This window comes from Periophthalmus magnuspinnatus, chromosome 9, assembly GCF_009829125.3.
Source record: "Periophthalmus magnuspinnatus isolate fPerMag1 chromosome 9, fPerMag1.2.pri, whole genome shotgun sequence".
NCBI classification, from domain to species: Eukaryota; Metazoa; Chordata; class Actinopteri; order Gobiiformes; family Gobiidae; genus Periophthalmus; species Periophthalmus magnuspinnatus.
This window is the reverse complement of record NC_047134.1, coordinates 4,318,746-4,332,817: the sequence shown is the minus strand read 5'-3', so window position 1 is coordinate 4,332,817 and position 14,072 is coordinate 4,318,746. Positions and strand designations below refer to the sequence as shown.

At 42.9% G+C, this 14,072-nt stretch overlaps 1 protein-coding gene across 1 annotated transcript; it reads right to left on the bottom strand.

Annotated features, from left to right (window-relative positions):
* Positions 1-608: 608 nt before the first annotated feature.
* On the bottom strand, positions 609-13,485 carry lrrc2 (leucine rich repeat containing 2). Its single transcript, XM_055224132.1, has 10 exons — positions 13,400-13,485; positions 11,946-12,087; positions 9,685-9,818; positions 9,474-9,562; positions 8,455-8,611; positions 7,835-7,968; positions 6,293-6,438; positions 5,042-5,194; positions 3,267-3,433; positions 609-3,061 (listed from the first exon to the last, which is right to left on the bottom strand). The coding sequence occupies exons 2-10, from the start codon at positions 12,080-12,082 to the stop codon at positions 3,012-3,014; spliced, it is 1,167 nt and encodes a 388-aa protein (XP_055080107.1). The 5' UTR covers positions 12,083-12,087; positions 13,400-13,485; the 3' UTR covers positions 609-3,011.
* Positions 13,486-14,072: the final 587 nt, after the last annotated feature.

The window sequence follows — 14,072 nt, the reverse complement described above, 5'->3', positions numbered from 1 at the left end:
AAGAGGCAAAAATATAATGTCCTCCTGTGAGGTCGCAGGGTCTCAGGAGGTTAATTAAACTTTTATCAAATGTATATATTTAACCTCCTGAGACCTGGTGTCCTCATCTGTGGACAACACATTTTGGGTTGTTTAGGCCACAGTGCAAATGTTTAGAAGAACAGCAACAAGAACATGTTCAATTTTGAATATTTCTAAGAGTTTAGAATATTTATTTTTTTATTTAATTATTTTTATTTAATTATTTTATTTTTATTTGTTTTTATTATTATTTTTATTTTATTTTGATTTATTTATTTATTTATTTTTATTATTTTATTTGATTAAAGCTCGGGTCTCAGGAGGTTAAAGTGCAAATCTTAAAGAGGTTTGTGAAGTTGCTGTGTACAGTTTTGTATCATGTTGTGTATTTATGGAGAATTAGGCGCATGGGTGATGTAGGGTTGCAGGAGGAGCCTTGTCCAGAATCTTACTGCTAACTGTAAGGAGGGTTTGAATAGGTCATTTAGTCAGTTCCACCTTTTATATAGAACTATATCAAATGTAGGCTGTTGCAGTAAAACGGGCTTGGTTCATTCAAAAGTAGATGCAATTCATCAAGCTTGAGATTTGCATCAGTAGTTTTATTTCCAAACATTAGAGAAACATTTAAATCTGACTAAAAATATCACAAAAGCTTTGGTCTTACACAGCGCTTCAAACTTCCACAAAACACACACACTCCCAAAGCCTTCAGTCACTTTCACTTTCACTTTCAAACAGCTCATTTTACAATCAACAAAAACCTTCTAAAACATTCAGTACATAAAGGGAACTGTAGAACAAGAAAAAAGTTATTGCCAATGGAACACGAATATGAAAAGTGATTTTTGCTTTAGTTGTAAAGGATTTTAATGGTGTTTGGTCATATTTAAGATTCACAAGACTTTTTTTTTTTTTTTTTTTAAAGTCTGAGTTGAGCCAGGGCCAAGTCACCAATTTGTGTTCGGCATGTTTTGGAAGAGGAGGAATTCCCAACACTGCTCTAGAGCATAGACTCCTTATATAAATGGTCATAGCTAACCTGCTAGCCGCTGTGTTCCAAGCAGGAAGTGAACGTGACCATCAACTCTGACTCCAAATCACTTTACATTGAAAAACTATGGCCCATCTCTCTGTAAATGCTGCTGTCAGGCTCGTCATTTTGGTCTTAAAATGTTTGTATTATCCCGCTTTACATCCTGAGGTTTTTATTTCACTATTGTGTCTGTAAATCAAGATATGAACATTAATAACAGACAAATTAGGCGCCTTCTTTGCCCGAGGTTGCTCCTGCTAGCATTAGCAACAGGTTTGATTGACAGTGTTAAGCGCCCGCTCCCTGCTAAACCAACGGTACAGGAAGGGGCGTTACCTTCAACAGCCTCACCTCTGATTCGCTCTTTGGTTGCTATAATACTCGTGTTCGGAATTCCAAATGTGGAACTAGGCTCCAAATTGGCCCCTATAACCGCTAGCCTCGATGAGCTTCATTTGACTGGAGCCGTACGCTGTGGGTGACGTCACACTCACTTCATCCACTTCTTTATACACTCTGTTTAGAGTCACATTTTACAATTCCTATGAAAAAAAAAACTAATTTTCAATTATTCTCGATTACTGAGCCCAGGACCACCAGTGGAATCTGTCTTTCACTTTCATTCTCTTTGTTTCATTGTTTCATCGTTTCATGTTCCTGTGTGTGAGCAGCTTTATCCAATCACATTTTATTAATGAGAAAGTTCAGTTCATGCGACCGGAACAGATTAAAGGGGCCATATTACTCTGTTTTCTGAGCTGTGTTATAATGTAGGTTCCTCATCACAAACAGACCCGGAGTTGTGTTTTGTTTCATTCACACATGTTTAACACACAAACCCTGCAGATTTAGGCTGAGTTCTTCTCTCAAACAGAAAACACTAATTTTCAGTCATCCCTAAAAAACACCTCAAAATCCAACCAGATATTCGCCACCGTTCGAGTCTAGTTCTACCAGAGTTCTGGTTCATCAAAACATACACACACATTCATTCTAAAACTGGAATGAAAATAAAAGCTCAAACTACAGAATCTGCTCAGACGCTCAGTTCAAACCAAAAAAATATGAACCATATATACATAATATTTAACCTTCTGAGTACAAGACCAGGACTATAACAGGACTAAAGCAGGTCTATAACAGGACCAAACCAGGTCTATAACTGATCTAAACCAGGTCTAAACCAGGTCTAAACCAGGTCTAAACCAGGTCTAAACCAGGTCTAAACCAGGTCTAAACCAGGTCTAAAATAGGACTTAACCGCTGCTAGAGAAGTTCTGGACAAAGGCTAACCCAAAGGAGAAAAATGTTGGAACTCTAAATTAAAGCCACAGTATTTAACACGTTTCCATGGAAATAGAAAGATAAAATCATCCTGCTGAAAATTAACCATGGAGACAGATGCGTTTTATGCCACACTGTGGGATATTACAGCCAAAGGAACAACATTTCCATGGAAATGAGCAGGAGGAGGCCATCCTTCAGGCCAGGTCAGGTTTGTGGAGATGCAAGCCCGCCCACAGTCAGGACACATGTTTTTCATGCAATAAACATTAAACAACCAAATTAAAAAAATTAAAAAAAAAGAAACGCTTTAGTTTTTTTGTCTAAAAAGTTCCATACTGTGGCTTTAAGATAACACTAGAGCTGAAGGGGAGTCTGCGTATCAGTCATGCGCCTACCACAGTCTGAGAAATGCTGGTCTAATCTAGGGTTCAAATGCAGGAGCAAACAACAACGAAAACTCCAAAAACCCTTCTCCATTCACTCCCCCTCTCCTCTTCTCTTCCTCTCTTCTGTCTCTCCTCCTCTTCCTCCTCTCTTTGTCTCTTCTGTTGCTCTTCCTTCTCTCCTCCTCCTCCTTTCCTCTCTCCATGCTCTTTCTACTCCTATCGTCTTCTTCTCCTCATCCTCCTCTCCTATCTCCGTGCTCCTCTTCTTCCTCTTCTCTTCCTCAGAGCTGACAGGAGATGGAGATCTTGGTGGTGGAGTACGGTACAGATTCTGTAGAGGACCAAAAAGGATTAAGTCACTCCTCAGAGCCACCCTGGGACAGCCTGACACAGGTGTGGTTGTAGTAAGTATTTGTAGTATTTACAGTGTAGAATTCGTAGTACCTCTGGGTGCGAGCGTGCTGACGTAGGCTTGTCTGCAGTAGTACTTGCAGTAGTATTTGTAATATTTGTAGTATTTGTAAAATTCATAGTACCTCTGTGTGCGAGCGTGCTGACATAGGCCTGGAGGAACTCTTTCTCTGAGCTGTCTCTCTGATCCTCTGCACCTCTCCAGGTCCTCCTCTGCTCCTCTCTCCTCCTCTGCTCCTCCTCCCTCTTCTGTCTCTGCTGCAGCGTCGGAGACTCGTACAAACGAATGAATCTGAAAAGAAAAAAACAGGGTCTAAACTGAGTCTAAACCAGGACTGAAACAGGACTGAACTAGATCTAAACCAGGTCTAAACCAGAACTAAACCTAAATGATACCAAACATATACCGTAAATTTCGGATTATAAGCCGCTACTTTTTTTCCACGCTTTGAACCCTGCGGCTTGTACAGCAGTGCGGCTTATTTATGGATTTTTTCCTGGATAACGGCCCCTGGGTTTTATTTTCACGGACAAGCCTTCTACACGTGGCAGATAAATATGGCAAAAACAACTTAAGTGCATTAAAAAAATACAACTCACCAAACCGCTGCATCAGAGGGAGCCCTGCGCTGATTATGTGATTATGTCTACTCTGCTCCGCAGTTTCTTTCAAAAACTCTAAAGGCGTATTGTTTAATCCCAGGTGCTTATTCTCCATGTGCCAAAGCAGTTTTGAAGGTTTCATTGCCTTATTTGCTTTTCCCGTATGTTACGTAGAGCGGACTGTGCGCGTGAGTCACCTGCAGCGACAAACCCAGATTTTAAGTAGGCATTGTCTGTTAAATTTATCTTTCTTTTTCTTGGAGGTGTAGTCTCCTCTTCTGGCTCCTCAGTTGTCCTTTCCCCCTTTGTTAAAAGCTCTCCAAAGACTTTTGTTTTGGCTCATTTTCACTCGCTTGTGGCTCTACTTTTGTGCGTCGTGTCTGATGTGTTATACGTGATACGTCACCGCGGAGACAAGAGCAGATAATATACTTGCTACTACATCAAATAGATTTCTGTGGCGATTTCCAGCAGGATTTTCATGATACATCTATGGACGAGCTTATTAGTGTGTCATTAGGGACGGGCGAAAGTTGCTCCTGACCCCTGTGCGCACAGCGTCTGAAAATCAGGGCTTTTTACGCAGGACTGTGAGCTGTGTCAGTGTCTGTGAGACGTGAGCGGTGTTTGTTTTGAACATTGTTCCGCGAGTGTGACGCTTATTTTGAGCAACGAAAAATAAGAAAATATAATTTTATTTTAAGATCATAATAATCTTCCAATTTAAACTACAACAAAAAAGAGCTAACACAAATAAAATACACTTCAGCCACGCAGAGCCGCAGTATGAGGCTGAAAGAGGCGCATACGGCTCCGGAGCAGCGGGTTGCCGACTCCTGAAATAGAGCCACTGCACGTGAGCTCGACATCAATGAATCCAACTTGGTCAATGTAAAAGACGACAAAAGTTTTCAGAGGAAATAAAAGCAGATTTTCCGTTTTGGTGCAGTTTTATTTTGTAAACCTGCAGATGTGTTCATCCCGTGTTGATGTCGTGTTGGTTCCAATTTTCAGGCAAAGTTAAAAAAAAGCGTGTCAGTGCAGCGTCTTTCTGTGTAAATATCTCATGTTACAATATGAAAACCTGCGGCTTTTATTCAGGTGCGGCTTATATATGTACAAAATTGATTTTCTCTTCAAATTTAGCTGGTGCGGCTTTTAATCAGGTGCGCTCTGTAGTCCGAAATTTACGGTATGTAGAAAATATTAAGATAAATCCGCATCTCATGGGTACTGCAGAGACTCATAGGGATGCAGTAGTAGTAGTATTAGTAAGTAGTAGTAATATTTGCAGTACTTGATCTCGGGGCTACTGCAGAGCCTCGTGGGGATGCAGTTGAGCTCGTCTCCACTCACGATGACCATTTTCAAGGCGCTGATCAGGGCCAGGCTCTGGGGCAGGTACGACAGGTGGTTCTTATGGAGGAACAGAGACTCCAGGTTCTGTAGGCTGCAAAAACAAGTACAACAGCAGAACAGTCAGACAGGAGCAGAGAGACAGGAGTAAAAACAAGCACAACAGCAGAACAGTCAGACAGGAGCAGAGAGACAGGAGCAAAACAAGCACAACACCAGAACAATTAGACAGGAGCAGAGAGGCAGAAGCAAAAACAAGGACAACACCAGAACAGTCAGACAGGAGCAGAGAGGCAGAAGCAGAAACAAGCAGAACAGTCAAACAGGAGCAGAGAGACAAAAGCAGTGAGACAGGAGTAGAGAGACAGGAGCAAAAACAAGCACAACATCAGAACAGTCAGACAGGAGCAGAGAGACAGCCCCAGAGAGACAGGGGCAAAAACAAGCACAACACCAGAACAGTCAGACAGGACCCGGTCAAAACACAGCATTGGTCTAAACCCAGTCTAATCCGGTCTAAACCCAGTCTTAGTATGAACGTGGTCTTGGTCTAAACCAGACATGCGCAAACTATGGCCCGGGGGCCACACATGGCCCTTTGGGCTTATTAATCCGGACCACTGAATTTGACCAAATTATATTAAAATAGGTAAGGGTAAACCTTGTTCAATTTACCTTTCCCCTGTAATGCCAACGTTTCCCCAAAAGATAGCACACTTCAGCTAAATCAACCTTCTTCACATGTATTACTCTCTTATTCTCTTATGAGCCCTTTTGCAAAAATGAGCTTATCAAAGAAAAGGAAAGTAGATAGTGAGTGCCAAGTGTTTAATACGGAGTGGACAAGAAAATCACTGAAGTCCGATCAAAGACTGTATGGCTAATATGCCAAAAAACTGTTGTGGTTTTCAAAGAGTACAATATCAGCTGTCACTTTGGTACGAAGCATGCCAACTACGCTAGCAAGCAGTCAACACAGGAACGAGCAGCTACGTCTCAGAGGTTCGCAGCCAATTTACAGATTCAATTAATGCATTTGGAAAACAATTTGTGCAATGATCCTTGCATATTCATGTTTTGCTACATGTTACAGGCCATGTTTTATATATATATATATATATATCCTGGCCCATTGTGGCCCATGTGTCAAAAAGTTTGCCCACCCCTGGTCTAAACCCAGTCTTGCTCTCACCGGTCCATGTCCTGGGGCAGATCTTTGAGCTGGTTGTTGCTCAGATCCAGAGTCTTGAGTGAGTCCATCCTTAGGACACAGATGGGGAGAGACACCAAGCAGTTCTCAGAGATGTCCAGCAGGTGGAGCTGCTTCAGGGAGCTCAGCTGGAACCATAGACTGTATATATAATGAACATAGCTAACCTGCTAGCCGCCATGTTCTACATAGGGAGTGATCATGGGGTGCACTTCCGTCTCCATCAAGAAATTTTGCTATTGTGTCCGTAAATTAAGATATGAACATTAATAACAGACAAATCAGCTGCCTTCTTTCCACGAGGTTGCTCCCGCTAGCTTTATAACTGGTTTGATTGACAGTGTTGCTAAACACCTGCCCCCGGTTAGTGGTGATGGTGGGAAGGGGTGTTACCTTCCACAGCTCCACTCCAGATTCCACTCCAAATTCACCCCTATAACTACTAGCCTCGATAAGCTTCTTTTGACTGGAGCTTAATGCTGTGGGCGACACACTCACTTAGTCCACTTCTTTATACAGACTATGTCTTGAACACACACAACCCATGTGACAATGACAATGTTATGTTACTTAGCAACCATATGATTAGACAAATACAAATACATGACAACAGCTTTATTTAGTTAAATCATAGCCTTATAAAGAAGTGGACTAAGTGAGTGTGACATCACCCATAGCGTTTGGCTCCAGTCAAATGACTGCAAGCAGTTTTAGGGGCCAATTTGGAGCCCAGTTCCATATTTGTAATTCCGACTCTGAGTATCATAGCAACCAAAGAGCCAGTCCGGGGCAAGGTTGTTGAAAGTAAAGCCACTTCTTGCCCACACCTCTGGTTTAGCAGGGAACTGCCACTTAGCGACGCTGTAAATCAAACCTGTTGCTAATGCTAGAAGGAGCAACCTCGGGGAAAGAAGGTGCCTGATTTGTCTGTTATTGATGTTCATATCTTGATTTATGGACGCAATAGTGAAATAAAAACACCAGGATCATGTAGAGAGGGTTAATACGAACATTTAGAACCAAAATAATGAGTCTGACAGCAGCAGTTACAGAGAAAGGGGACACAGTTTTTCAATAGAAAGCAACTTGGAGCCAGAGTTAATGGTGTTGGAAGCACAGCCCATGCTCACTTCCTATTTGGAACGCGGTGGCTAGCAGGTTTAGCTATGTCTATTTATATATACAGTCTTTTAGATGGAGGTTTTAAATGTCATAAAATGCCTTCCTTGTGTGTAAACTGTGTCTGCCTTTTGGCTGGAATTTCTGTGTTGATGACAGAGGCAGAGGGATTCTGTTTTACATCAGCGCTCCTTCCTGTATTTTTGAACTTTTTTTTCCCCACTTGACTGATGTAAATTATGATAAATATTTAGCACAGGGACTATCCACCAAACAAAGTCACAATTAGAAAAACATGAAACCTCTCACTTATTTGTATATTGGCCTTTAAACTTTGCCTGATCCTAATCTTTCTGTGTCTGTAATACACAAGGGACAGGATGGATGGGAGGGCATCTGACTCACTTCGAAGGGCAGCTCGCACAGTCGGTTCCCGGCCAACTCGAGTTTCAGCAGCTCCTCACAGTCTCCCAGCTCCAGAGGCACCTTCATCAGACGATTGTAGCTCAAGTTCAGCTCCTTCAGTGACGTCAGCTTTCCTTCAGAGAGAGAGAGAGAGTCACCATGAGGACCGCTGACCCGCTACCAACCTGCCACTGACCATGTGGAACAGCACAGAGCTGCACAGACCCACAACCGACCCTGTGGAACACCACTGACTCCAGGGAACAGCACTGACCCACCACCGACCCACCGCCGACCCACAACCCACCACCAACTCACCACTGACCCCACGGAACAGCACTGACCCACCACCTATCCAGCACTGACCCTGCGAAACAGCACCAACCCACCTCCTACCCACCACCTACACACCTCCTACCCACCACCTACCCACCACTGACTCCGAGGAATAGCATCTGGAGGTTCTTTGACATGAGGCCTGTCCTTGTATGCGTATGCTCTATCTGCAAGTTTAGGCTGTGAGATTGTAGTACCTTTTTTAAACTATAAGAGGCAGGATATACAGTCTATATATGAGTTAAAATAGAAAAATAAATGTTGATCTGTGTGTTTTCACTCACCAATCTCGGGCGGGACTTCGCAGACCTGGTTCTTGGACAGGTCCAGGACGGTAAGTCTGGAAAACTGATCCAAGAACTCAGGAAGTCTCTGGATCCGAGTGTGGGTCACATACCATTCTGTCAGATAGGTCATCCACTGCAGCTCCTTAGGGAAAGACTGAAGAGAAAAACCAGGTCAGGACCAGGACGGAACCAGGACTGAACCAGGACTAAACCAGGACAGAACCCGGACTAAACCAGGACTGAACCAGGTCTGAACCCAGACTAAACCAGGACTAAACCAGGACAGAACCAGGACTAAACCAGGACTAAACCAGGACTGAACCAGGACTAAACCAGGACTGAACCAGGTCTGAACCCGGACTAAACCAGGACTGAACCAGGACTAAACCAGGAGTGAACCAGGTCTGAACCAGGACTGAACCAGGATTGAACCAGGTCTGAACCCGGACTGTGAATAAAATTATGCTTATCATTAATAAACTGTATGCTTATATTTTGAGTACGAAACCAACCACTGGTGCGATGAAAAAAAAAAAAAGTGCTGTTGTTGTTTAAAATGCTGAGTTAAGTCATGTGTTGAAATCATGTGTCTTAATGATGTGTTAAATAAGTGTCATGTGTTAAAGAAATGTATGTCACGTGTATAGAGAATGTGTTATTAGTCCAAATAAAAGACCGCTGTGAAAAGGGGAAAGTCGAAGAAAGGCACTGAGGAGGCAAAGATTTGAAGCTCTTCATCTGTGCGCTCTCTCTCCTCTGATCAGAGCAGAAAAAGTCTAACACTTGTCTTGGCTCTTTTTGGTAAACAGTGCATTGAGAAAAGAGTTTTCTTGACACGGACTAAACCAGGACTGAACAAGGACTGGACCAGGACTGAACCAGGACTAAAACAGGTACTGAACCAGGACTGAATCAGGACTAAACCAGGACCAGGACTAAACCAGGACTGGGCCAGAACTGAACCAGGACTGAACCAGAGTTAAACCAGAACTAAATAAAGGTCTAAAGTCCCTCACCATCCACTTGTCTCCTTCCAATCTGAAGACCAGGTTTTCAGGATCTGCTTTAGTCTGAGGAAAGTTCTGACCTTCTGGACCTCCTCCATCTGAAACAACACAACAACTTTTACTCTGATGAGACATGGTCACCATCACATCCAAACCAGGAGTAAACCTAAACTACAATGTGCTGATGTGCTGTGAATGGGATAGGTTGCGGGGGCAGTACCTGTATGGGGCAGGTTGTGGGGTAGGTTGCTGAGCTGGTTGCCGTTGGATCTCTCCAGATACTGGTGTAGCGCGTTCTTTTCATCTCTCTTCAGAGTTTTACAGTAGATCCTGTACTGCCATTGCTGATCAATCCTGGACAGAAGCAGCACGAGCAGAACATTAGCCTCCTCAAACTCTCCATCTCCTCCTCCTCTTTCCTCCTAATCCCACTCCTCTTCTCTTCCTCTTCTCTTTTCCTCCTCTCATCTGCCTCCCCTCTTCTCACCATTCTTCCTCCTCTTCTCTCCTCCTCTTCCTCCTTGAAATTTTGCTGTATTTTGTACAATGACAAGTCCAATTTAAATATCTCCTCCTCTTTTTCTCTCCCTTCTCCATTTTTCTGTCCTGAGAATATTGATGTCCAAAGTTCTTCTGCGATTTGCATGAGGTGACTAAACCTGGACTAAACCAGAACTAAACCAGGACTAAAACAGAACTAAACCAGGACTAAAACAGAGCTAAACCAGGACTAAAATGGGATTAAAACTGGACTAAAACAGAACTAAACTAGGGCCATACCAGAACTAAAGCAAAACGGGACTAAATCAGGACTAAAACAGGACTAAACCAGCACCAAACCAGGACTAAACCAGGTCTAAACCAGGTCTAAACCAGGTCTAAACCAGGTCTAAACCAGGTCTAAACCAGGTCGAATCCAAAACTAAATCACAACTAATCCAGGTCAAACCCAGGACTAAACCAGTACTAAACCAGGTCTAATCCAAAACTAAATCACAACTAATCCAGGTCAAATCCAGGACTAAACCAGGTCTAAACCAGGTCTAAACCAGGTCTAAACCAGGTCGAATCCAAAACTAAATCACAACTAATCCAGGTCAAACCCAGGACTAAACCAGTACTAAACCAGGTCTAATCCAAAACTAAATCACAACTAATCCAGGTCAAATCCAGGACTAAACCAGGACTAAACTAGGTCTAAACCAGGTCTAATCCAAAACTAAATCACAACTAATCCAGGTCAAACCCAGGACTAAGCCAGGTTTAAACCAGGTCTAATCCAAAACTAAATCACAACTAATCCAGGTCAAACCCAGGACTAAACCAGGTCTAAACCGGGTCTAATCCAAAACTAAATCACAACTAATCCAGGACTAAACTAGGTCTAAACCAGGTCTAGTCCAAAACTAAATCACAACTAATCCAGGTCAAACCCAGGACTAAACCAGGTCTAAACCAGGTTTTAGGGCTGGTTTCAGGTCTGTCTGAATGCGTGACTCTGTGGTGGCAGGAGCACATGGGGTAGTAAACATTACTCATATCTCCATAAATACTTGATGAGTGCAGTACTGAGCGCAGTACTCTGAGCAGACGCAGTATTTTTAGAACAGATCGAGTTTCTCACAGGTTGTACTGTGTCTGAGTGCCACTGTGGACAGAAACATGTCTCGAAATGTGTGACTACAGCTGAAGTACGCCTGCATGTTTTTATTGTATTTTTAACATACTGTAATAGTTTATTAACTATTACTCTCCACATTTGACCCATCATTCAGTGTCTCTGGGTTAAACCTGTCAGGAGCATCGGGACCAGATCTCGGTCTAGTCTTGGTCAGGACTACCTTAGCTGAAGGAAACCCACACAGACAGAGAGAACATGCAAACTTCACACAGACACAGGCAGAACATGCAAACTCCAGAGAGAAAAGGCTTGAGGGTCAAACCAGGGACTTTTTTGCTGTGAGGCGAAAGTGCAAACTACTCAGCTTCAATGAAGAGAGCAGAGCGCCCCCACCAGGCCTGACATATATCCCTCACTGACCCGGATTTTGGCTCAGACCTGGTCCACTGCTCCTGATGGTTTAACCCAGAAACACTGAAGGATGAGTTAAATGCACAGGACACATATTCCTACCTTAACCTTCTCTTCCCCTCTCTCTTCTCTTTCCATCCATCTCGTTTCTCTCTCTCCTCTTCCTTTCTCTCTCTCTTTTAATGTGCAGTAATGTATCCTACCTGGAGAGGGCGCTCTGCTCTCTCTCCTCTCGCGATCTCTTCTCTATCTCCTTTCTCTCCCTCTCTTCACCCTCTTTCTCTTGCCCTCCTCTCTCTTTTTAGCTGCAGTAGTGCATCCTACCTGGAGAGGGCGCTCTGCTCTCTCTCCTCTCGCGATCTCTTCTCTTTCCATCTCCTTTCTCTCCCTCTCTTCACCCTCTTTCTCTTGCTCTCCTCTCTCTTTTTAGCTGCAGTAGTGCGTCCTACCTGGCGAGGGCGCTCTGCTCTCTCCTCTCCCTCTCTTTCTTCTCCCTCAGTTTCTGTTTCTTCGCTCGCCGCTCCCACAGGCCTCTGATGGCGGACAGGTCGTACACCGGGACATCCAGACGCCGCTCCACGCCCATGGCTCCTGCAACATGAGACTAAAGCTGCACTGTGGGACTTTTCCAGTTTTGGTCGAGCACCTGCCTCCATGGAGATGATACTGCTGGAATGCTCCACAGTAGGGCATTAAAGAGGGAGTGTGCAGCAAAATCGATTTTTGGAGCTTTCTCCCTTTTTTTTTTTTAAACTCTGTTTGCTCATCAAAAACACGCTTGAATTTAAATGTCGTCCATGCATGTTTGAGTAATCTAGTGATCTCTCCTGGGCCCTATTCAAATCCTCCTTATGGTTAGCAGTATGAGCCGCCCACAAGCCTATGTCATTCATGCTCTCACACGACAATTCTCCATAAATATACTCCATAAATATACAAAAACATGATACAAACCTGTACACAGTGAAGTGCTCTGAAGGGGCAGTGACTTAGCACAGAAAGCAAAGGGAGGGGGACTCAGAGCATCAACAATGAAAGTGAAACTTATTAATGTTAATATGTTGTTTTGAGCAAGTATAACATTTTCAAAACAATAAAAGGAAACATGGTGATCTACATATGTTATATGTTACAGTTAATGCCACATAGAAATAAAATACTCCCTCTTTAAACTAGTCTAACATCATGGAGAGCAGCTGGTGATGCTGCCTTGGCCAAGTTACTGGTCAGATCTGTGGAGACGACCCCGCTCACAGTAAGAATACATGTTTTCAAGTCATTTTCTAGCAATAAAAACACCTGACTTTGAAATAATGCCAGATAGATATGTCTAAAGTCTTAAAATTGTGAAAAACACCACATATTCACTGTCTTAAATACTTCAGTACTTACAGTAGTATCTATAAATAGTTATGTGACCATCAGCAGCTCCACAAACATTAAACAAAATTTTTCGACTGATCCAAAAATATACAACTAAACACTGACCTTGTTTAATGAACAAAAATGTTGGTTTTCAGATTGTACAATGTGATGATGTCATACTGCCAGATGTGGGCAGGACAAAGGTTTTCATATAGATTACATTGAACGCTACCATGAAATATCCAAAAGGTAAATTCAAAAATGTCAAACCTGATTTGTGACTAGTCTCAAGAACTCACAAATCTGTAGTTTAACTAAATATAGTTTATCTGTCCCCATGTGTTTTAAATATTACTGGTCTGTAGAATGTAGTGATGTCATCTGAAACACAGCCATATTGTCATTAGTGTGATGAGGCTAGATTATAGCAGTAATTGCACTGTTAGGCTAGTAGTGGTAATAGTAGTACTAACAGTAGCTAGCAGTCCTTGTGGTAGTAGTATTTCGTAGAATTTCGCAGTATTAGTACTTGTCTTACCTGGGTCATTCCTGTTGTTGACGACTGTGACTCTGGTCTATTTAAATCTGCTCCATGTGTCCTGATCACATGACCTCCTCCCTCACTTTACTCCCCCCACAGAGGCAAGGTTTAGTCCTGGTTTAGATCTGGTGTAGACCTAGTTTAGACCTGGCTTTGTCTTAGTTCAAATCCTGGTTTAATCCTGGTTTAGGGTAAGGTCCACTTTGTTATCCCCGTCCTTCAGTGAGTTAAACCTGTCAGGAGCAGTGGGACCCATCTCCAGATCTTGGTCTAGTCTTGGTCAGGACTATCTTAGGTGGAGCATTTGACCCATTGTTCATGTTTTGGGTTGATGGGGGAAACCGGAGGAAGCCCACCCAGACACAAGGAGAACATGTAAACTCCACACAGAAAGGCTGGGAGTTGAACCCAGAACGTTTTAGCTGTGATGTGAAAGTGCTAGTCTCTCATCCACTCTCCCTCCTCTGTACCATATATTCACTGTCCTCCTCTGTACCATAATCTCTTTGCATGAATCTGTTTCCATAAATAAACTTGTGATTATGACTCAGACCCAAATATAAAGTACACATTTCTCTTTGTATATTGATACTCTGCAGTGACATCATGCTGGGGGGGTTCTACATGTATCTCTATGGTGGACTGTTCAGTAGTTACCATGGAGATAAAA

What these genes read in the sequence shown, in the direction of transcription:
- lrrc2 (XM_055224132.1), bottom strand. Translation starts at nt 12,082, where the DNA reads ATGGGCGTGGAGCGGCGTCTGGATGTCCCGGTGTACGACCTGTCCGCC. An exon ending in CGAAGTCCCGCCCGAGATTG is followed by an intron (nt 7,969 to 8,454) that starts GTGAGTGAAAAC and finishes CTCTCTCTGAAG; the next exon opens with GAAAGCTGACGTCACTGAAG. An exon ending in TGCAGTAGCCCCGAGATCAA is followed by an intron (nt 3,434 to 5,041) that starts GTACTGCAAATA and finishes TTTTCTTTTCAG; the next exon opens with ATTCATTCGTTTGTACGAGT.